Source organism: Centruroides vittatus, unplaced genomic scaffold (genome assembly GCF_030686945.1).
Source record: "Centruroides vittatus isolate TY-2023 unplaced genomic scaffold, ASM3068694v2 contig_754, whole genome shotgun sequence".
NCBI lineage: Eukaryota > Metazoa > Arthropoda > Arachnida > Scorpiones > Buthidae > Centruroides > Centruroides vittatus.
In genome coordinates this window covers 1,595,855-1,618,874 of record NW_027122490.1, presented here as the reverse complement: position 1 = coordinate 1,618,874, position 23,020 = coordinate 1,595,855, and the positions used below count along the sequence as shown (strand labels likewise).

At 24.7% G+C, this 23,020-nt stretch overlaps 1 protein-coding gene across 2 annotated transcripts in view; it reads right to left on the bottom strand.

Annotated features, from left to right (window-relative positions):
* Nucleotides 1-15,568: 15,568 nt before the first annotated feature.
* The window catches only part of Hsl (hormone-sensitive lipase), a 71,297-nt gene continuing 63,845 nt past the window's right edge, over nucleotides 15,569-23,020 (bottom strand). Inside the window, exon 8 of one of the 2 annotated variants that reach the window (XM_067277729.1) lies at nucleotides 15,569-16,386. In XM_067277729.1, the coding sequence (XP_067133830.1) occupies nucleotides 16,186-16,386 (201 nt within the window). In that variant the 3' untranslated portion in view covers nucleotides 15,569-16,185. The remainder of the gene's footprint in view (nucleotides 16,387-23,020) is intronic. The other variant, XM_067277728.1, reaches the window with a different exon arrangement.

The following is a 23,020-nucleotide window of genomic DNA, read 5'->3' as shown; positions in this document are numbered from 1 at the left end:
CAAGAATGCAGAAATCATCAAAAAAAAAAAAAAAAATGTCAAAGTAATATCTAAAGAAACATATTATAATGTAATTAATTATATGCTATTTTGTATACGTCTTTATTTCAATTAACCCGTGTTAATTTTGATTTAAAGAATTATATTTGGTAGTATGGAAAAGTTTAGTTATTTTGGAAATTTAATACTTCAAAATGTAAGGTTGCATTATAGATTTCTCTATAATGTAGATGAATCAAATAACTTCAAAAATTCAGGAAATTATTATTAAAAAAAATCAAATTTCTAAAGAAAAAATTTAATTTATTTAAAACACTTTTACTTTTGTATAAATATTTAAAAATAATTAAACTGCTCCTACTCAAAAAAGCCAAAATGATTAAATTAAACTGTATGCATTTTGGTAAAATTTTTCTTTTTATTGTTTTAGCAGTTTTTTTTAAAAATATATTCGGGAAAAATTTGGTTAGAATAGAGCACGTAAACTTATTTAAGAAATTTAATATTCACACTTTTGTAAAGCTTACAGTTAAGAGAAAGTAGTTGAATCAAACTTAAAGAATTCAGGAAATTATAAAAAAGAAAATTAAAGTAATTTCTAGAGAAAAATATTTTAATGTAATTAACCATTTCCTCTTTTGTATAAATCTTTATAAATGATTAAATTAAACTGTATGCATTTTGATGAAAAATTTTTCTTTTTATTTATGTAACTCTTTTTAGAAATCTGCAGTTATTACAACCGCAATATTTATGATTTTACATTAATCTGCTAAAACGTAATTCGACTATTGTATCTCGGATGGCTAATAACGTGTAATTAGCAGTTAGATTCCAAATCGATTGACATCTCCAAAAACAAAAACATTTATTATTATTAAGTTTCAGTTTCCAAAGTTCTCTCGCTCTCTCTCTCTCTCACTAATTATGAAACTCATTTCGACTCCCTGCAGATTAGTTAATTGTCTTATTTAAATTAAAGCGTAATAATTTACTACGTTATATTATATTAATAAATTAATATTCACGATATAATAATGTATTTTTTTTTCTAAAAGTAAAATAAATTATACTCAGATTTACTTTCTCTATATATATATATATATATATTTACATAACTTATTATGTAAATACAAGTCTATATAGAATATTCTAATGTATATATTTACACATTCAAACATTCTCATTGATTAACATATATATAAAAAAAACTTTATATTTGACTTTCAAGTGTTTGTTTTAAAGTAAATCAATTATTTTTTTTTATTTTTAAAATTCAAATAAAGTTCTTTAATAAACAAGTAACGCCCTAAATGTAAACATTAGGGTATTAATTAACGTGGTTATCTTAAAAAGTAAGATCCAAATAGGTAAAAAATTAAGGACTATATTATTTTTGGTACCAATCAAATTTATAATTATTATATTTCTTTTTATGCGTAAATAAATTTTTAAATAAATAAATAAATCTGTGTAGCTGATTAAAATCGAGCAATAAAATAACTTGATTGATATTAAAAATTCAACTGCATAAAATATGTAAATAATTACTTGTTTTTTTAATTAAATAACCATTTATTAATTTTAAGAAAATTAAACTAAATAATAAATTTTCATTATTTTCCAAATTTTATATAAGAATTTGTGGATTTTCCTAAGCGATTCTGGACAAATTTGAGACGAGAATTTATGTTGAGACAACGAGATTAACCTGAAAATTTCAAATTTTTACCACAATTTTTCAAGATATTCATCGAACATGTATACTGATAAACATTCGAACAAACTGCGAGTATAAGCAACTTATTTTTTTTCTAAAACTAAAACAAATTAATTCAATTAAGTGTATTGTCTCTTACAAGAAAAGATAAATTTATTTAATTATTATTTTTCCTGTGTAAAATAATTCAATTTGTTTTACTGATACTTTTTCAATTTCTAAAATGACTTTTGTTTCAATTAACATTTTAATTTAGATTAGTCTCTTTGAATACAATTCGTTTTTATTTCAACAAAATATTCGAATTTCCTATTGGCAAAATAATTATTCCATTATAATAAATGGCGTTGATGTTAGTCACGAAATAAAAGAAACTGTCTTTTTTTGTCATAGAAAAATCGAAAACTTCGTTTTACAAGTAAAATTTAATTTTATGGATAGGAAAATGAAACTTACCAGTTACATTTGAGAATATCATTTTGTTACAAACGAACATTTTTAATAATGTTATTGTCAATTCTAGTTTCATTTTTTTCCCTTTAAAGTTAAACTGTCATATTTCGATCTAAATAATACTTTAATGATATTGTATTTCATCTGTGTGATTGTCGTTTGAGGTAAAAATTTAATTTCTCAGCACAATGCTTTTGGCATCTTGATCGAAATTTAATATTTAACTCTTTATAAATTGCATAAGTTCGAAGATCTCCTGTACAATTTGTCAATATAATGACAGACTTTTCATACTTAAATATTCATAATGTTTTTTTTTCTTCTTCTTCCTTTCTGGATATCTCTAACTTTATTCTTATTAAAAATAAAACTAAACCAATCTAATTTTAATTTGCGAAATAATTAAATATTAAATGAAAGAAGTAAGAGATAGAGAAAATATTTTTCATAAGTTCATCAAAGAATTTTTTTAAAGTCTCATTCTTACTTTTTATACATGCAAATATATTGATTTAAAAAAAAAAGAAATAGTTTGAGTACGAGATATGAAATTAGATTTGAACAAAGTAACGTTTAACAAATCGATTTTGAAAATTATTAAAATAATTTTTGGTAAAGATTATTTAAGAGAAAATAAATTGAAAATTAATCTCTTTTGTGATGGCAAAATCACCGCTACTTATCCTTCCACTAATACGAAGATGAATGAGGAAATGATCGTTATTTCAGAGTGGAATATTAATTACATTAATTAATTTGTCGTTGATAATATAGTAAGTGATAGCTATAATTCCTTCAATAAATTTTTTAAAAAAGAAATTCAAAATATACCTCCGTTCAAGTAACTAACATTAATTATAACACGAGAAAACTTACTTTTTTTTCTTTTGAAATATTGTAATTATCGCTTTGATATTTATATGTATCCAGGAAATTTTATCTCAATAAAAATATTTTTATACGTATTTATTTATTAAAATAAATCATAGAATATTTTAAACTTCTTATATATATATAATACAGAACATAGAAATCTTACTTTCACATTAATCCTAATTTTAGGTGTCAGATTTCATGACAGAACTTCCGGAATAAGGAAATACTAAGCGACAAGAATCGATATTAAACGTGAAGAAAATGGGATCGATATTTTGTGAAAAATATCCGAATATTTCTGACGTCATCGACTGGTAAGAAAGGATCTTTTTGCACTTCGTGTCCATTCGATTCAATGTATGACAGATCACACGAAATTTCCTTTTAACCGATTCTTTCTCTCCTCTATAACAGAATATTCCTTTCTTTTTTCCACTTTCTGTCTTCTCAATCTCAGAATTTTAATACGTCACAAAGCGATTTTATATATATTTAGATATAGTCTGAATAGAGAAAATATAAATTATTTTAAAAAATACATTTCTTATTTCATTTTTTCTAAAATATGTAGGCCTATTTTTATATTTTGTAAAATATTTCTTATACATTATTATTTTTTAAAAAAATTGTATTTTTATATTAAAAAGCCGTAAAGGAAATCTTAAAAAAATAAATTTAATAATCTTATCTTTAAGTTTAAATAATCTCTGACGCCATTTACAAATGGGTAAATGCGGCGTGAATATGTAAAGTACAGTTTATATAAATTGCTAAAGAAAAGACTTTACTGTTTAATTTTCGGAAAAATTTGTCGAATTACTTTTAATCTAATTATTTTATCCAAAAATAAACTTCCTTCCTGCTTTGTTTTTTTCCTCCTTAAAATTTATAAAATAATTAAAACATTAATTTACAATTTGTTATTTTTTAATTAATTAAAAGTAATCAAATTAATCACAATTATATTAAATTTATTGCTTTTGTTAAAATGAAATTTTCTTTTCATTTAAAACGATATTTATCTGGTTAATTTATCAAGGATTAATAAGATAAGTATTAACATTAACTGCTTATCGAGCAAACAATACATTTTGGAGACAAAAGATATTTATTTTATGCTAATTATATTGACAATAATAGTATTGTATGTAATGATAAGGGGAATCGCCTTTCTAATCTCTGCTTCTGAGTTATTCGGTTTTACAATGACTATTTTTCTCTCTTATCTAAAAATTTTCTATAAAAATTATTAGCAATTTTGTAAATTTATTGTAAATTCTTATTCATTTTATCAATAGCTTGAAATTTTTTATACTTAATTTCTTAGTTTTTATTTATTTATTTACTTTTAATAATTTTTGCTTAAATCTTAAATTACTATATATTCGGTCCTATAATATATATATTAAATAATAATAAATTAATTTACATAATTAAGTTTTAATATTTATTACTTTGTCAAGGCTATTATACTTTTAAAATACTTTCTAGTTAATTTTCTAATTCCTAAATAACAGATCCTACTTCTAAGTTAATCAGAATTCTTACTGGTTATCATTAATTGCTTAATCATAAATTTAGAATAGATTGTTCTAAATCATAATTTTCTATTGCGGAATATTCTATAAAACTAATTCAAACGTTAAAAAATGTTTTATTACTTTGCAGTGTCACTTTAAAAATAGATGGGTTCAACTGATCTGGGCTTTTTAAGATGGTTAGGAAGAGTCTAAAGGATATAAAAAAAAAAAAAAAAAAAAAGGTTTTCTTAGAATTTTAAGAAAGTGCACAAAGCTCGCAATCATAAATAAAGTTGAAAATATTTTAGTTTTTAATAAAGTTATATGAATGCAAAATGTTCAATATTTCATGATTTTGTTTAGGTATATAAAAATGCATTTATTTTAGACTTTTATTTAATATTATATACAGTTTTTATACTTTCAAAGTAGCAAAGACCTCTTCAGATTCAAGATAAAACTTGACTTTCATGTTAAAAAATACTAAGACATAAATTACTGAAATGAAATAAAATATTGAGAAGGGTAATACTAAATTTAGAAATTAAAATCAATATTTCAGATTGTATTTAATAAATAAGTTTTATTAGCTTAATTTAATTTAATTTAGAAACTATTACAGTTCAGTTAAAGTTTTTATCATAAATAATAATCTGTATAGAAAGTAGTTTTATATGTTTTGAAATTGTAATTGTTATACTATATTATAAAAAAGTATTTATTATGCTAATTCGAATCGATTCGTACATAAATTATTGAAATTTGACTGACTTTTACATAACGTTTTAAAATATGTATACGTATTTTGTTATACAGAATAAATTGTATTTAAAATAATTGCTAGAATTGGGGTTTGGGGCGAAGAAACATGGAGCATAAAAGATGTATAATGCAAAAGTATCGTATTCGATGTTGCAGGATGGAGACACAAATACCAGATTTAATACTCTGGTGAATGCAATACTCTCCTACACTCGACTGAAAGCTAAGCACGTTACATCCACAAACTTCCTATCCATCATTACTTTTCAGTCAGCCACAGAAGTACAACCCCCCAAAGAGAAGTCACGTACAGACTAAAGTCCTAAACGTTATAAAAACATATCAAAAGTTCTCTGTGTCGAATAAAATAGAAGAAATAAGTCTACTCTCTTTTGACCCTACCACTTTCTTTATAGATACAATTTCTGCTTGATATATAACCGAAACGAAATGGCCCTATATTTACCATGGCAGAAATATGATACTATTCTGCTTCCTTCTTCTTCCGTATATTGTTCTTGTGTCTGTTATTAGCAGAATGCGCCACTTGTCAGAGAAAATGTTATAATCTGTTTCCGTTCATTCCATTTATTTGTTTCCTTCCTCTTATTCAATAGCATTCTTCCTTATAATAAATTTAAACTTATTTATTCGTTATATTTAAATGTAATAACCGAACATTTGACACAACAAAAAGTCACTTGTAAGTTTAGTTTGTAGTAGAGTATTTTTAATTTACTAAAACTAAAAATTGAACATTTTTATTGGTTACAAGTGCAGACATTCGATGCGTGTTATTGCGCCTTATACACAATATTCGAGCTAATTTCCTATAAGATATTTTATTTACCCTTTCCAGCTTTTTTATGAGTAGTTTTATATAAGAAAATGTTTATTTTTTATCTCTCTTTTATGTTACTTTTATGTTTAGACAGGAATAAAGCGTCATATAAGGATTTTGTTTCCAACTTGGAATTCTATATTCGCATCTGTTATATCGTAATTTTTAGCAAGTTGCCAAAATTAAATATTAAATATATATATATATTTAATATTTAATTACTTTTAAAATATCTAGGATGTACGATATTAAATTTATATATATAATATTTTTTTAAATATACAAAATAAATACTGAGAGTAAAGATAAATTCTCCTGCTTATAAATTTAAACATTTCCAATTGATAAAATTTTAATGAAAAAATATTTATCGAAATTATATTTTCAGTTTATTAGATACTATTTCTATTAAAATAACTTTTTATATATAAAATATTCTAAATTTAATGTTCAAATTTTGACAGGTGATTGAACTTTTTTCCATTATTTCATAACTTTAAGGTCCTTTTTTTAATTTTTATTAATGAAAGTTTTCATCATAGATTCTTCTAATTTTAGAATTTAATTTAATTTTATAATATCAGTGCAACTTGTAAACGTAACTTATTAAAATAGTTATTTAATAAAGAGTTTAAATTACATTTTTTTTCTAAGCGAAGCATTTATGAAAGAAATTTCATTATAATTTTCTAAAAATTGTTGATAAAAATATAAATATTTGAGCGTCTAAATAACAAAAGACAAATTTGAGAAAATTTAGATCATAATAGAACCATATAGAAGGAATTTTAGACCATATAGAAATAATATTACAGTAAAATCTGTCTAAACTGCGACTTGAATAAAACGGAAAAAATTCTTTGAAAAGAATCAATTTTTTATGTTAAATTTTACTATAAGCAGGAAACCTGTCCAAAGCGGAAACGGAAGAGGCTTTTGGATACGAAGAGTCCCTGTATTACTGTAATGCAATCAGAATTACCAAAGGCATAGAGCAAAAACTACAGTAAAACCTCTCTTTGTGGCCTCCTCAGTTACATGGACATCTTGCTTATGTGGCCATCAAAATCTGATTGTATTTTGTAAAAATATAGAATATCTTGTAACTATGTAAATCAGCAGTGATAGTGGTGAAATATGTCACTCGCAACACTCAAGAAAAAAAAAAACTATTAATGAGCCTGATATATAAGCCGATTTAATTATTAACACTTTTTTAACACTTGGATACTTTGTGTATTTAATGACTTCCGTTTAATAAACTTGTTTTCGGAATTATTCTGTTAAACTACAGTACTTAAACAAAATCTTTACTACCATTTTATAAACATATTGATTCTGTCTGTGTATTACACAATTCCGTTTAGTATTGTACTGCGTGGTACTTGAATGAATCCTATTGCAAACAGCTTGCATTGACTGTACATGTACTGTACCCTGCATTTTAATACATCACCCTGTACGAAAATGTAAATTACTGTATGTTGTAAAGAATGTACAGTATTATGTGGATTTATTATTATTGTTTGTTTACTTTTATAATCTGTATTAAATTTTAGTAGGATTAGGTACAGTACTCTAATTACAGCTCCGTATGTCAATTTTGTCCTAATCTCACGTAATTGACCACCTCACTTATGTGGCCATAAATTGTATACCTCGAAGGTAACTCAAGTAAAGTTTTACTGTTGTTTTTGGTATTCGAATTGGCTTGTTTGTAGTCATATGAACTCACAAGGATTGCATCCGAGAAGTATTCGAATAGCAACATAAGATCAGAGGAACAACGAGAACTTTTTGCCATCGATTAGTTCTCAATTCTTTCATTCGAATTCCCATCTTTGGATTAATTTGAATTAAAGTAATAAAATCTTTGTGTGTCCAAAAGTGATTTTACCATAAAAATGTAACTATTTGGCATTTATCTAATGTACTCTAAAGATTAAAAAAAAAAAAAAAAAAACTAAAACCTGTTCAAAACGGAAACCTGTCAAAATGAAAAAAATAATTCGGTACCACGCGATTCCGGTTTATACAGGTTTTACTATATAATATTTTATTAATTTTCATAGATTAATTCTTTATATTTTTGTCAAATTGATTGAAATTTTTAAAAATTTGAATATATTTTCGTAAACATCATAGCAAAACAAATCTACAAAACAAACTCAAATTTAAGCTATGTTGTTAATTTAAATATACAACAAATCTACAAAATATAAAGAAAAATAACGTTATAAATATTTAAGAAAATAAGTTGCATTTAACAGCCTATACTTAATTAAGAACGGATGATATTTTTGAATTTATTCTATAAATAAATTAAATATGTAATTAGTTTATTTATTCATATTATAATATATACCGTATATGCAATTATTTTTTGATTAAAATTTTTGAGATAAAATGCTAATAAATTAATTATCATAATAACAAAAATTGGTACCTCTCTTACTTAAAAATAATTTGTTTGTTACGTTTATCTTGTCATATTGGGCTGCAATTGGAAAAAATTGTAGACCTATAAATTCCACTGTCGATCTGTTTCTGTCTGTCCTTCCTTAATATCGGAGAACGGTGTTAGATAGATGAACGTCGAGACTAGATATGGAAAGCGTAGGGGCAGTAGGTCCCGATTAACTCTATAACAACATCCGGTCTAGACCGGAAGTCATGTGATTTCAATTGAAAAGAATTTTACCCAGAACGAAATTACATAGATGACCGGCATGACTCTGTTGTTATCAGGCAAAGTATGATGTACAGGGGCAAGATATTACTAATTTGAGATCGAAATCGTATATCTTAACTTAAATAAATTAAAAATATGATTAAAATTGCAATTTTTGTTCGTTATATGTATGAATAAATGAATTATGATAAAATATATAAATAAATGGAAAAATATAAACATTGAACAAATTTAAATAATTAAAATATAGAATTTCGGAATTGTAATTATTATATTTACAATTGAATATAATTATATATTTTAATTAATTAATTAGTATTAAAAGAAGGATATAATAATCATAGACTTATAGGATCAAAAGAAGATTTTAAAATTAAGTCATACAATGTTTAATTTTTACAAATTAAAATTGGAAATTTTTAGAAAATGTTGAATTAAATATTAATTTCTCATTAATATATGGAAAATGATTTTAAATAGACTTATTTATTATTCAAAATTATTTAAATTTTAAATAAAATGAAACTTTCATAAAACCTGATATGTGATATTTAAATTATTTTATTACAAAATAAGAAAAAGTAATAAATTTAATTAGAAATACAACCATAAAACCAAAATTTATCTATAAATTACTACAGTAATTACGTGAAAAAATAAAGGAAGTAATCAAGTGACATTTTGCAAAAAGCCAATTTTTAACTAATATTTGTGGACAAACTACAATTGCATAAAAAATATAAATATAAATTTTATTTCCATAATTTCTGAGGCATCTATCGATATAAAAAAATTGTAGATTTATAGTATCATTGATTTTATAAATATTTTTATATAATACTATCCAAAAAAAGACAAACAAATAAACACATCAATATCATTATTCCTTTCAAGATAATAGCAACCACGCGCTTTTTGTGTATTTCTGTAGCCTGAAGGATTTTATTATATGATCGAGCTTGGGGGTATTAAATTTACAGATCCAAAATCACCGAATGGATGCGACCACCTTCTCTCCAAAATGTAAATAAATGCCTCCAACTATAATGGTAGAAAAGATTGCTTTATAACTTTCTTTCTACTGCAAATACTGTAAAATTCTTTTTATATCTTCTTTCTACAAGTGTTTTATCTTCGAGTATTCATTATTTTACTCAGCTGTTATTTATAAAATTTTATATTTAGGACTTTTTGTTATATAGTGATCTAAGAATCATTTATATCCACTTAAAATCTTTAAATAGTGTAATAATAAAATACGAGTAATTAAAGGACGTATCAAAGATATGTCTATTTACAAGAAAAATAATAAAAAGTTGTAATCGTATGCTTGGCTCCCGGAAAAATTTGATAGGGAATAATGTTATATTTTTTAATCTATTAATAAATTTAGAGAGCAACCTTTAGTATAAATTTACTTAGGTCACCTGTCTTGTATGAGAAGTCACGCATTTTACTTTCCCGGCTGTTATGTATACATAACAAGGAAAAGTATTTGAATCGTGTCTAGTTTGGCCCTCCCAGACTTTTGCAAATCTCCACGTTTTGAGACTCTTGGAGTCAAAAAAGTCAACAAAATGGAAAAAGTTCCGTGTGTGTGTGTGCTGGCATCTACTTCGTTTAATATCTCAGTACGGGGAAAAGATTAAGAAACAAAATTTGGCAGGGTAGCTTATGTGTAAGTAGACTTACCAGACGTCTCGTTTTGGTCGGGACTGTCCTGGTTTGATGATGTGGTCCCTGCATCCTGACCAGTTTGTCACTTTGTCCCGGTTATTTGGTAAAATTTTAAAAGTGCCGAATGTAAAAGAAGAAAAAATAGTGCAGCCTCGGGTATAATGACGATTTGGCAACTAAAATGTCTCTTCTGTTACACTCACTGTTGCCAATCTAAATATTTTGTATCTAGATGTAAGTATTTTTAATATTGTCTAGATGTTTTCCCCCAAAATTTATAGCATGTGGTCTAATGAATTTAAATGTTTTATTTTTTCATCCAGCTATTTTTTTCACCGAATTTATAATAGCATGTATCCTATGAGATCGAGATATTTTTATTTCATTTTTTAGATATTTTGTTTCAATTAGAGTTTGCAACAGTGATATTTACATTGGCACGTCATTGTTGAGCATGTCCTATCTTAGTAGAGTTCGAATTGTTAATCCACATTTGCGATTATTTTGTACTGTACATTAAATTAATTTAATTTCCAAAATGCCAAGAAGAAACTGTGTGTTCACCGATGAATTAAAAAAAGGATTATCCGTTTTGAAAAAATGTGATCGTATTGACAAAGTGAAATGTGAACAGTGCATTTCAGAATTTTCAGTAACTCACGGGCGTTCGGACATTAAGAATCACTTCGAAAACTCATCTCTATCTTCAAAATTAAGCTTTTTGTCATTTTATAATAATTAATAATATAAAAAGTTTTTTATATCAAAAAATTATAACAGATGGCGCCACACACATTTTTATTTCTTATGATTAATACAATAATATAAATGTTATTTTTAAAATAAAATATCATAGCAGTCGGGAAAGTTACGCGACTCACTGATAGATTTTTTCTGGAAAATGATAGAATTAATGCAAAAACTTTTAACAGCAGAACATAATATGCTTATGTTTAGGAAGATAAATTTTTTTAGAAGATTTGACTGACTTTTTTATATTTTCTTTTTACTTTTAAAGCGTTTTGTTTTTCATATAAGCCACTCAACTACTACGTGGTTAAGTTAATATTGCGTATCATATTTATAATTAACTTTTCTTCTCATATGTATTAGTCTGTGGCAAAATATATTTTGCACACAGTATAAAACACAAGAATACATTTCAAATCATTAAGAGTTCTCATATACGAGTACAAGAGATGAGAGGAATGGGATGAGGCTAAAGTCAGACAAGTTTGGATCATATACCTCTATCCGAAATCTATAAAAAATATACGAACAACATCAACATTCTTTTATCAAAAGACGTTTTAATTTTTATCATTTTCAAATCATGTTTTCTATATTAAATTTTGAGGCCCCTCCGTAGCCGGGTCATTCAAATTTCATGTAAATAGAATTTAACTTCAGGTCCGGGTAGAGAAAGCGTGACGCAGATCTATGTATTTACGGTATTATCATCATCATCATCTTATTTTAGAATCAGGTAATAAACTTCATAAGGATACAATTTATTATAATAGAACAGAAATCACACTTTCTTTGATCATAATTTTTAATTATATTACAAAATTAATCTTCAAAATATTTCTGTAAATAAAACTTTAATCACGTTAGAGAATTGATTTTTCTTTAGGTTTTAACGAATAAATAATATCAAAAATTTACATAAAAATTGTTTATGATTCAAAATTTATATTTATTTGGAACTAAACTATAAAAGAAATTTTTTTAAGAATCGAAAAATATAAATTTTGATACATTTCAAAAAATATATACCGGTATATTAAAATATCTAAATTCGAATATTTTACTAGTACTTTCTATTCGACATTCCGTACAATAAATAACAAATCTTTTTATGTTGCGTGTATTTTCTACTTTATATATTTTATTTTACTGACGGGTATTTGAAAGAGATTTATTACTATGGCAATCTTTGATATATTATGTTTTCTCATATTCGAATATATAAAATCTAATCTTCTCTGGCATAAAAATAAATAATGATGTAGTGATATTCAAATAATTACAATATACCTTTATAAATTACATATAAAATCTTAATATTGATTTTAATAAAATTATATCATTAATATCATCGTCCTTCAAAATTGCCAAGATTAGATCTATGTTCTCTAGAGAGTACTTCGCCCAGAGACCTGTACTTTATTTTATAATTTAAAAATAAAATTTACAAATCTACGCCTGAACTCTTTTATAAATCCCCATGCGAGAAGCTTTAATATGATCTATATCTATCCTGGCAACTCTAAACAATAAGCATAGGAATATAAGCTTTATGTGACCCAGCCTTAGTAACAGATCTGATTGGCATCATTAAACTACTAAAAGTTTTATATGCATACAACGTTACTAAATCTTAAAATCTGCAATTATCACAAAATGAGGCAGTAATTTTGGTTTTAGAATGAAAATGTCATCTCTTCTCTGAAAGTATACTCCTAGCGCTGGATCCAAATGGGCCCAAACGATTCAATTGGCTCAAGGTGGCTCTGAGCACTATTCTTATTAACCAGTATTACATCATTCTATTCTTTTAATCATTTTGTGTACTGTACAATCTCTACGGACTTCATGTATCCGCTCCCAATTCTGTAATAGAATTTGTTAAATTAAGTGTTCATTTTTCTGTTCAAGAATGTATGTACATTATTATACGTATAATATTTTCAAAGTAATTTTCTTGGTTAAAATACATTTTAAATCACATAAAGTTTACAAAAGAAAAATATTTCTTTATATTAAACGTAAAATATATACTCAATATACCGGATTTTACAAATTAACATAGTAGTAAATATCAAAGCCTAATATCAAACTGGAAGTGTAATTATGTAGAAAGAGCTAATGATATTAGGCCAGGTCAAGTGCTGGAGCATAATGGTAGATTGCTTTTGGTTGAATTATACACACTCAGCATGATAAAAGTGGGTACTCCCAAGCCTTGGTGAAAAACATAAAAAGCGGAGCAAAACATTATGCAACATAAAGCTATACTGTATATTTGTGTTAAAAATAAATTCCGACAAGAAAGAAAAGATTCAAAAATTTCAAAATCTAACAGTAATTATGTCTTTAAATAACTACTGCTGATAAGTTGTAGCATATGCTGGAAAACTGTATATAAAAATTAAAGAACTCATATAAATGTAATACTAAATAAACTGTATGTCAAATTATTCCGAAACAAATCAATAAATTGTTAATTTTTAACCTAAAAAATTTGTACTGCTTAAAAAGCGAATACTTTTTTGAAGCAACAAACATATTCCTTTTTTAGATAGTCTTTTCCCTTTAAACGAAAATAGTTTATTGTTTACGCACAGTAATTTATAAAATACAATAATTGAATAGTGTACTCTTTATTTCTTGTTCTCGTGGTTTTATTAATTTATATTAAATTGGCTTATTTGGTTATGACTATGCGACACGTGGACGATCTGCCGAGGCAGGATGCCTCCCGGAAGGTCTTTTGAGGAAAATGGCCCCTATTAAGGTGCTACATTTTCATGTTCCTTACTTCAAAAAATTTTATTTTTTACATTTCATTGATTGATTATTGCAGAGCAACTTTCATAAAAGCCTATGTGGTTCGTCACAATTACGCCCATTACAGTGTAAGTGAATGACTAGCAATGGAATCGCAGTCAATATGCGCGAGTAATGAATGCCACGAATCGCACTGTTCGTATAATAGTATTCTATATTTTCAGACGTGGTTGCAATTATTTAAAGAAGAATCTGTTTTATAAATTAAGAAATAAACCAAAGTGATTTAAATAACAAGAAATATAAAAACTGGGAATTAATCGTATGTAGGCCCTATTCTTCTTACAACTTTCAAAATGTCATAAAAGAATGACATTTTTTCACTTTTATTGTCAAATAGTAATTTTTAAAATGTAAAAATAAGAACTATTGATAAAATAATAATAATAAATTGAAGATTATTATTATCCGACAGCAAGAATGCATTTAGTGAGGAGAAATTTATAAAGAATCATCATCGTCGAAAGAATCGTTTATACACTATTTCTTTAATACCACTTTTCTTGAACTTATTACGAACTCATTTAAATACGAAATATTTTCCCCGAAGATAGTTACAATATGAATTTTTTTGTATGATATTCACACTATAATGTACAGAAATTATAGTATTTTTGTATGTATATACGTAGATAGGTACTATAATTCTTTTCTTCGTTAAGTTTGAAGTTTCAAACAATTTTTTTCCCTATTAAGTGTTCGTAAAATTTCAAAATTCCTAAAAGAACTGAAGCAAATTTTAATTACAACTAAACTTAGTTGTATTTAAGTTTTCTTGGTAGCAGAATTAACTTAAGACATTATTTGGTCAATAAGAGAAAAAAAAAGCTCCTAATACTTTTAGTAAATATTGGTATAATGTACTTATAATGTAACTTGTCAGTAAAAAAGAAAATCTGATGTTACAATAATCTAAATTTAATTTCATCATTTGAGAATTCAGTAAGAAATTTTTTTATTTTAAAAACTTGTTTTTTTAATTGAAAAATTAATTATTATTATGATTTAAAAAAATATTTTATCAGAATATTACATAATTAATACAATTAAAAAAATAATTTAAAATTGTAGTGTTTTAATGTAAATAAATGCAAGTTATTAATTTCATTTGAATTAATAACTGTTGCATTTTCATTTCAATAATTTATCAGCATGGTTAAATATTTTATTTTGAAATGCAATTAATATTTATCTCCTAATTTTATAATTTAATTTCATCTGAGTTTGTTTACTGTACTTAATCTTGCAAACACAGGATTAGAAATTTAAAAAACTCTATATATTTAGAATATTTAAATGTATTTAGAAAACAATGATAATTATTATTATTAAATCATTAATATTCAACAGTTTAAAATAATTTTAAACAACTTTTAATGTAATAATACATATTAATAATGTAATAATGTAATAATACATATTTACAACATAACTTAAAAATTCATTAAAGTGAGCATTTTATTATTAAATTTCATTTTTAATTTAAAAAAGTTCATTGCACAAAATTTTTTGCTACAAGTGGACATACAATTCTTCATAAAATTCCTATTGCTATGTATTAATTGTTATCTAAGAACATACTTAAATAGGATTTTGATAATGAAACAATTATATCGTTTTACATAATTTACTAACATTTAGTCACGAATAATTTAACAATAAAATAAATTATTTTGCAAAAATATTTCAAAATAAAAAATGTATATATTATTGCTATTGTTTAATTATTTCAAATTTGTAATATACTGAATACATATATAACAATAAGTACACAACATAAAAATATAAATTGCAGTAACAAATATATGATGCATTATATATATACCGTTTATATTATAGTATATAAATTTATATTTTTTTCAATGTTTTTTTTTGTTTTACATCGAAGAACGATCACAAAGAATATGATCGATGTAGCAAATTTTCTGCAAACAGTTTCAGATAAATAGAAACTATTTGCTAAGTAAAAATTTATTTTATTAATAGATGAGTAAGAAAAAAATTAAGCAATGGAATTTATCATACTTTTAACTTATAAATATTGGTTTGTTTCCCTAAACTGTAACGCCTTTCAGGATTCGAGTTGTAAGGCTTCTCGAATTCTCTGTACACAAAGTCGAGAACCATCGTGTGCTTCTTTACAAAATGGCAAAAAATTCAAAAATCCATGTGGAAGTTTATCCACGATATCTACATGAACTGTTTTCCCCAATGATTTTAATCTTCTTCCAAACATAATCGTATCATCCAAGCATGGATCAAAGTTTGTAGACTGTAAATAAAATTGAAATTTATTATGAAATAAAAAGTTTTACAATATAAATTAAATTTTAATACTAATAAATAAATATACATGCCATAATTATATTATCTGTATTAAAATAAAGTTGTTATGTATTATTTGCAATTTTGAAAATAATAGTTTAAAGATAAAAAATTCAAAAATTTTACTTAACAATTTTTCAATATATATTTCTAAATAAATTTTAAAAATAATGAATAAACTCAAACCGTTACCTAAAAGATAAATGCTTTAAACTTCTCAAAAATGATATCAGGCATAAAGATGACCATAAATCATTATATTACAATATATTTTATATAATATTACATATTAATATAATTAATATATAAATGGAAAAGAATATTTTTCTGTTTTAATATATTTTATCATCAAGATAACTATCAAAAGCTGAGTATGCTTTGATTGAGATTCTGAAAACCATAGATATAAACATAGCATTAAAAGAAGTTCATATGTATGTTCGATCAAACAAGTTTACCAATTTCTAATATAGTTTGTTTTATGAATAATAAAATTAGTATGTACACTCTCAGGATTAATGCTTAATAATATGATTCGTAAATGAAAAATCATTAATGCTTAATAATATGATTCGTAAATGAAAAATCACTCCAAATGTTCTGAGAAACATGAGGAATCAAGAAAAACCTCTTATAAAAAACAGATTATTATTGTTGCAACGCAGGTTTATATGAAGTCCATGAAACTAAACTGGAAAAATTGTTAGCACTTACAAGTTAGTTTGAATTACTATATAAGTACAGACATCCTTATTAATTAATCAGTAGTGTAGAATTGTTTTTTCATGATGCTGAAGATATAGAGGACCAAGCAATAGAAACGGGGAATCCTCCATTTGTAGGTTGCGGATAAGTTGTAGCGGTCTGGAGGTGACTGACTTCAAGATAACCCCAGTACCCCCTGGAAAAATTCTTAAATTTGGAAAGATTTGATAGAAGATTTTTTAATGAAAAGGATACTGGATAAAATAAATGCAACATATGCATTTATTTTATCCAGTATCCTTAAAAATTCAAATGCATACATATGAATTTTTAAGTGATGGTGCAAGTTTGTTTGCTTTTTAATTAATTTTATATTGAATTTTCTTTATGATAATTAGACACCTAACACCCTGATCACCACTGATCAAGCATTTATTGAATATAAAATTACTGATAATAAATAAAGTAATATATATTTTACACAAAACACTACTGTGATATCATTTTGATACTAAAAAGATTTCAATCATCAGAATTCAATGTCGCAAATAAACAGTTTCATATAAAATACATTTAATCTTTCAACAGTACTCCTATTATAATATGCTATGATATGTATGAATGGATATATTGAAATTCTACTTTATATAGGAGTATTATATAGATATAATATAAGAATATCCAAGATTAAAAGCTTAAAATTTCAATATTCTCTAAAATTCTATTACCTAGGACTTTTGTGGTTCAATAAAAAAAGAATATATCCCAGGTAATAGGATTTCAGAACATTTTTATTAACTCTGAGCTCTTGAATTTAAAAAGTGATAGTATTACTGTGAATGCTATGAATAAAGATGAAATTGAATAGCAAGAAGTACAGATAAGATGAATAAAAATAACAAAACAAATGGAAAAATTGAAATTGATACAAAAGGAAAAAAAAATTAAATGCATAATGAAGAAAACTTTCATATATTAAATATTTTCATAATTCTTAATTTAAATTTATATAATTTGTAACAATAACAACAAGCACACTCAAATATACTTTATAATATTCTTTAAAAATATTTCTTTACTTTAAATGAATACAACAAAAAGCATTTCTTCTTTCTTGTTCTTATTGTTCAAAATGATTTAAGAACACATTCCAAACCATTCAAATCTGAAACACTTGTTAATTAATAGTTAACCTATTCACAAAGCCATAGTATTTTATAAGGAATACTTTTCATAATTGCCATCAATATATAAAATTGCAATTTTGGCATCTCATTCAGTTTCAATATCAAAGTTGTCAGATTAAGGGATTTTTCCCAAAAGTGGACATTTTTCAATTGAGAAAAGATGTAAAAGAGGTATTACTTGGAAAATTTTGTGAGAAATCCTACATTCTTAAAGGGAAAATGGAAATCTATAACTTACTATTATATGATAATTCAACTTATTATTAACAATGAAATGTTTATAAAAACTTTTTTATTGCATATCATTTATTTTTAGTTTGCCTAAATGGATAAAATTCTGATTAAGCTTGTTAAAACATCTACAGTTCTATCAAGATACTATTATTTGATTTTTAAAGGAATTTTACAAAATCTTCACATTCTTCATGTCTTATAACTATATATATAAAGCATTCATTTTATGTTAAAATTTTTTTAGATGTTGCAAATTGTTATATTATGATACCAGTACATTATTAAAAGACTAAAAACATACTTTCATTTAAAATTTAAATTAAAGATTATCAATTTAAAGCAATATTGTAATAAATAAAAATCACACTTTTAAAAACACATTTCTAACTTTATAATGCAATTGTAGTACTTGATTCTGCTGTATTTAATTAATGAATATATAAAATCTTAATTTCTGTGAACATTATTAATTAGCAATTTTGGAATAATCCTAAATTTTTTAATTGAAAAACATAAAAGTAAACTGACATCTATAATTCTAAATTAAGTTCTTTGCATGGAATTATACTTAAAAAACTCTTTAGATTTATTGCCAGATTTGCTAAGATTATTTTTAACTTTTTTTAGTCTAAAAAAATGAGAAAGAAATAATAATTTAAAAATTCATATACAAAAACCTATTACTACAATAATAATAATAATTTATTGATTCAATCTCAATTTCATTTGTTAGATTCTTAGATATATGACAATTAGATAGTTTTGACCATTGTCAAAATTATCTTTCTGCCACTCAGGGAATTATATGCTTTGTGCCTTATAATTATCCATTTAAATATATTCTAATTCAGTTCATATTGGGTCTCTAGTAGCATAATTAGAAAGTACAACTTAATACCTATTTTATTATTAGGTATATTTTCATATTGTGATTAAGAATTAAACTTTTAATATATAAAATGTATCTGAAATTTATAACCAGTGCTGTAACTAGCTTTTCATATGCCCTATGCAAGAATTTATTTTTGCCCTTCTCTTTTTTGGGGGGAAAAAATACAAAATAGAAATGATCAGCTATTTTTTAACATTAACTAAAAACATTATGGATTACTGATCATTTTTTGAATATCCGATTTTAATGTTTCCTTTGCCTGGGCCCTGTGCCTGGTCCACATGTTGCATCTCTCTAGCTTCAGCACTGTTTATAACTATCATAAATCTTTACACAAATAATTATGATTAGATTCAATTGTTATTTTATAAACAAAGTTTCTTTTGCTAATCACAGTATTTATTTTAATTCTTTATTTTCACTGGAAAATATTTTTCTGTATGTATTACTTTTTATTGTTTAAAATATTTACAATGATTCATTAGATTAAGTATATATAAGTTGCAGTTATTTATCTTATAAAAAAATAAATGAGATGATCTTTACAAGATAAATATTTTGTGATATATTATATACTGTATTTTAATATACTGTACTGCTATGTATAGTTTTGTGCCACTTTATAGATCTGATTTTTCGTAGCAGATCTTAATTTCATAATATAATACACTAGTTTTATATTAGAGTATATAGAAAATAATTAATTAAATTGTTATATTAAAAAATGTTGTTTTTTCCATAATTTCAAAGTCATAAATCATGAAATAACATCAAAATCATTTTTTTATGAGAAAATATTATTGTTTTATTAGTTTATGGTAAATTTACACTGTTTAATTTTGCAAAGTAAAATTTAAACTTGCACATTAACTTTTATGTTTTTCAATTAAAAATTTTAGGATTATTAAAAAATTGCTAATCAATAATGTTCACAGAAATTAAGATTTTATATATTCATTAATTAAATACAGTAGAATCAAGCAGTACAATTGTATTATAAAAGTTAGAAATGTGTTTTTAAGTGTGATTTTTATTTATTACAATATTGCCTTAAATTGATAATCTTTTAATTTAATTTTAATTTTAAATGAAAGTATGTTTTTAGTCTTTTAATAATGTACTGGTATTATAATATAACAATTTGCAACATCTAAAAAAAATTTTTATTATATGATTTTATAACATCCTGATATACAGATTTAAAAAAGTAAGAAATTTAAATTAACTTTGCCTTTAATTTCACATATTTCTTACTTTTGCTCATTTATTAAGAATATTTACTTTACAAAATAAAAATTTTTCTTTTGTTGTAATAGAAAATTTTAAACCAAAAGAGTATTTATTAAAATAACCATAATTTTGTTAAATCTCTATATTAGTGACTATTGCAAATTTTTAAAATTAAGATTTAATTTATTAATAGCGAGGTTGTGGCTGAAGTTTTCATCTCTAAAACTCTGAAACGTGAACATCGAGAGCCGCTTACAAGTTAGCAGCACTTGACGTTCAGGTTTTAGAGATGAAAACTTCAGCCACAACCTCGCTAATAATAATACTCGTATTAAAATAAATCAATATGAATTGTTTCATTGATTATTTAATGTGAATATGTAAAGCTTTTTTATGAAAGTTTTTGTTTTTAGGTCATTTAAAGGGGTTATCATAGCAGGGACAGTTATAAAATGTTCTAAGGAATGTTACTATGTATCAAAATTAACAAATAAGATCATTTTTCAAATTAAATGTTACCTTACATAAATGTGTTACATGTTAAGAAGTATTTTAACTTCAGTTTATAAAGTTTTATATACTTTTCCATAATAATTGAGTAAATAATTTTTAGTATATTATTATTATAAAACTAAAAATAATTGGTAGTTTGTGTATTTATAAGTCAAAGACTGCAAAGATGTAATAAAGAAGTTGTGCAGTAATGATTAATAACTTTGTATGTGTTACAGGCACATTTGTTGAAAAGTGCCATTTATAAAAAGGCTGCAGGCTGCATACAGACTGTTCTTTTTAGCTAGTATCTCAAAAGGTTTACAATTCATCCTATGAATTACTCTGTTTATAATCAAACTAATCTGTTTATTGGTGTTGATATTCCTACCAGGCCATTTTGTGGAAAATATTATATTATTTAATAACAAATGTAAAAATTAAATTTAAAAACATTGTTACATATTGTTAATTATTTAAAAGGAAAGTAAAAATATACACTGAGTGCAACATTAACAGTTTTTTTATTTTTGCTAGTGCTTTCAACAAACTTATGTTCATCAATATTACAGTCAAACCTGTTTTTGTGCGGTCTTTTTCTGTGTGATTTTTATTTGTGCGACTTGTTTTGTGTGATTTTTTTGTGCGGTATATGAAAATTTCAATCAAATTGGAACATAATTGACTCCTGTAAAATTTTTAAAAACTCTATTGGTTGTTTTCTATGACATCAGCAGGTTTTTTCATTTTTTATTCAGTAAAATTTTTTTCTCATACGTTTATTTCGGTCCCCTCTTATTTTAATAGCATAAAAACCATAAATATTATGTTATATTTGAACAGATGCTGTAAGTTAGCTCCCCTCCAGCTTTAGACTGCAGGTGTGAAATTTCACTCCTTGTTAAATGAAATAACACTTGCTGCAGCTATATTTATCAAATAAAATCATTATTTAACGATTATTTTTAACTTTTTAATGTTAGATTCGTATTTAAGTGGAAATAATTAATTAATATAAAAATTAAAATTCTTAGAGGATTTTTTTCCCCATTAGGTGTTGCAGAAAAAGGCCCAAGGAGTTAAAAAAGCAATTCCTAGTTATTTCCTACGGTTTCGAGTTATTTTCTACGTGAGACTTTTTTTATGCGGTCCCTATTCACTGCATAAAAAAAAAATATTTTTTAAATTGTGTTGCGAAAACTATTTTTTATAGCCACTTGTGAAGTTTCGCGCAATTTTTTTTAATGCATTTTCTTTTATGCGGTCCCTATCCCCCGCATAAAAACAGGTTTGACTGTATTGTTAATTGTCTACTTGGACTTTACTTATTAATAGGACTTTATACTGGTGTTTAAAGATTGGCACAGTAATGACAGTTAGTTCAGGAAAGAACAAAATTTCTTTATTATATCACCTGTAGTAATAATTTCTGTAGTAATAAAGTCCAAGTAGACAATTAACAATAATATTAGAATTTAAGGACGGTAAGGCTTTTACAATTTATGTTCATCAACTTCAGGCAAACAAAATTTAAAAATAGAACACAATATTCTAATGTAAATGGAACAAATGTCATTTAAATTAAAAAGTCATTTTGAGCATGGTCAAAATTTGATTAGACAAGATATTGAAATATCATGCAGTACATGTGTGGATATACACCCATGTTAAAGATGTGATGGCAGATGCATATCACTTTTTAGCTGTTTATATAGGGCAACCCACATGTTGGGTAGGTCAAGTGAGAGTGTTGCTTGGCTCCAAAGTTGTTGTAAGGAGAGATTTTGAAGCACAACACTGTAACAAGAGGGAGATGTCAATAGTTCAATCATCATTACCAT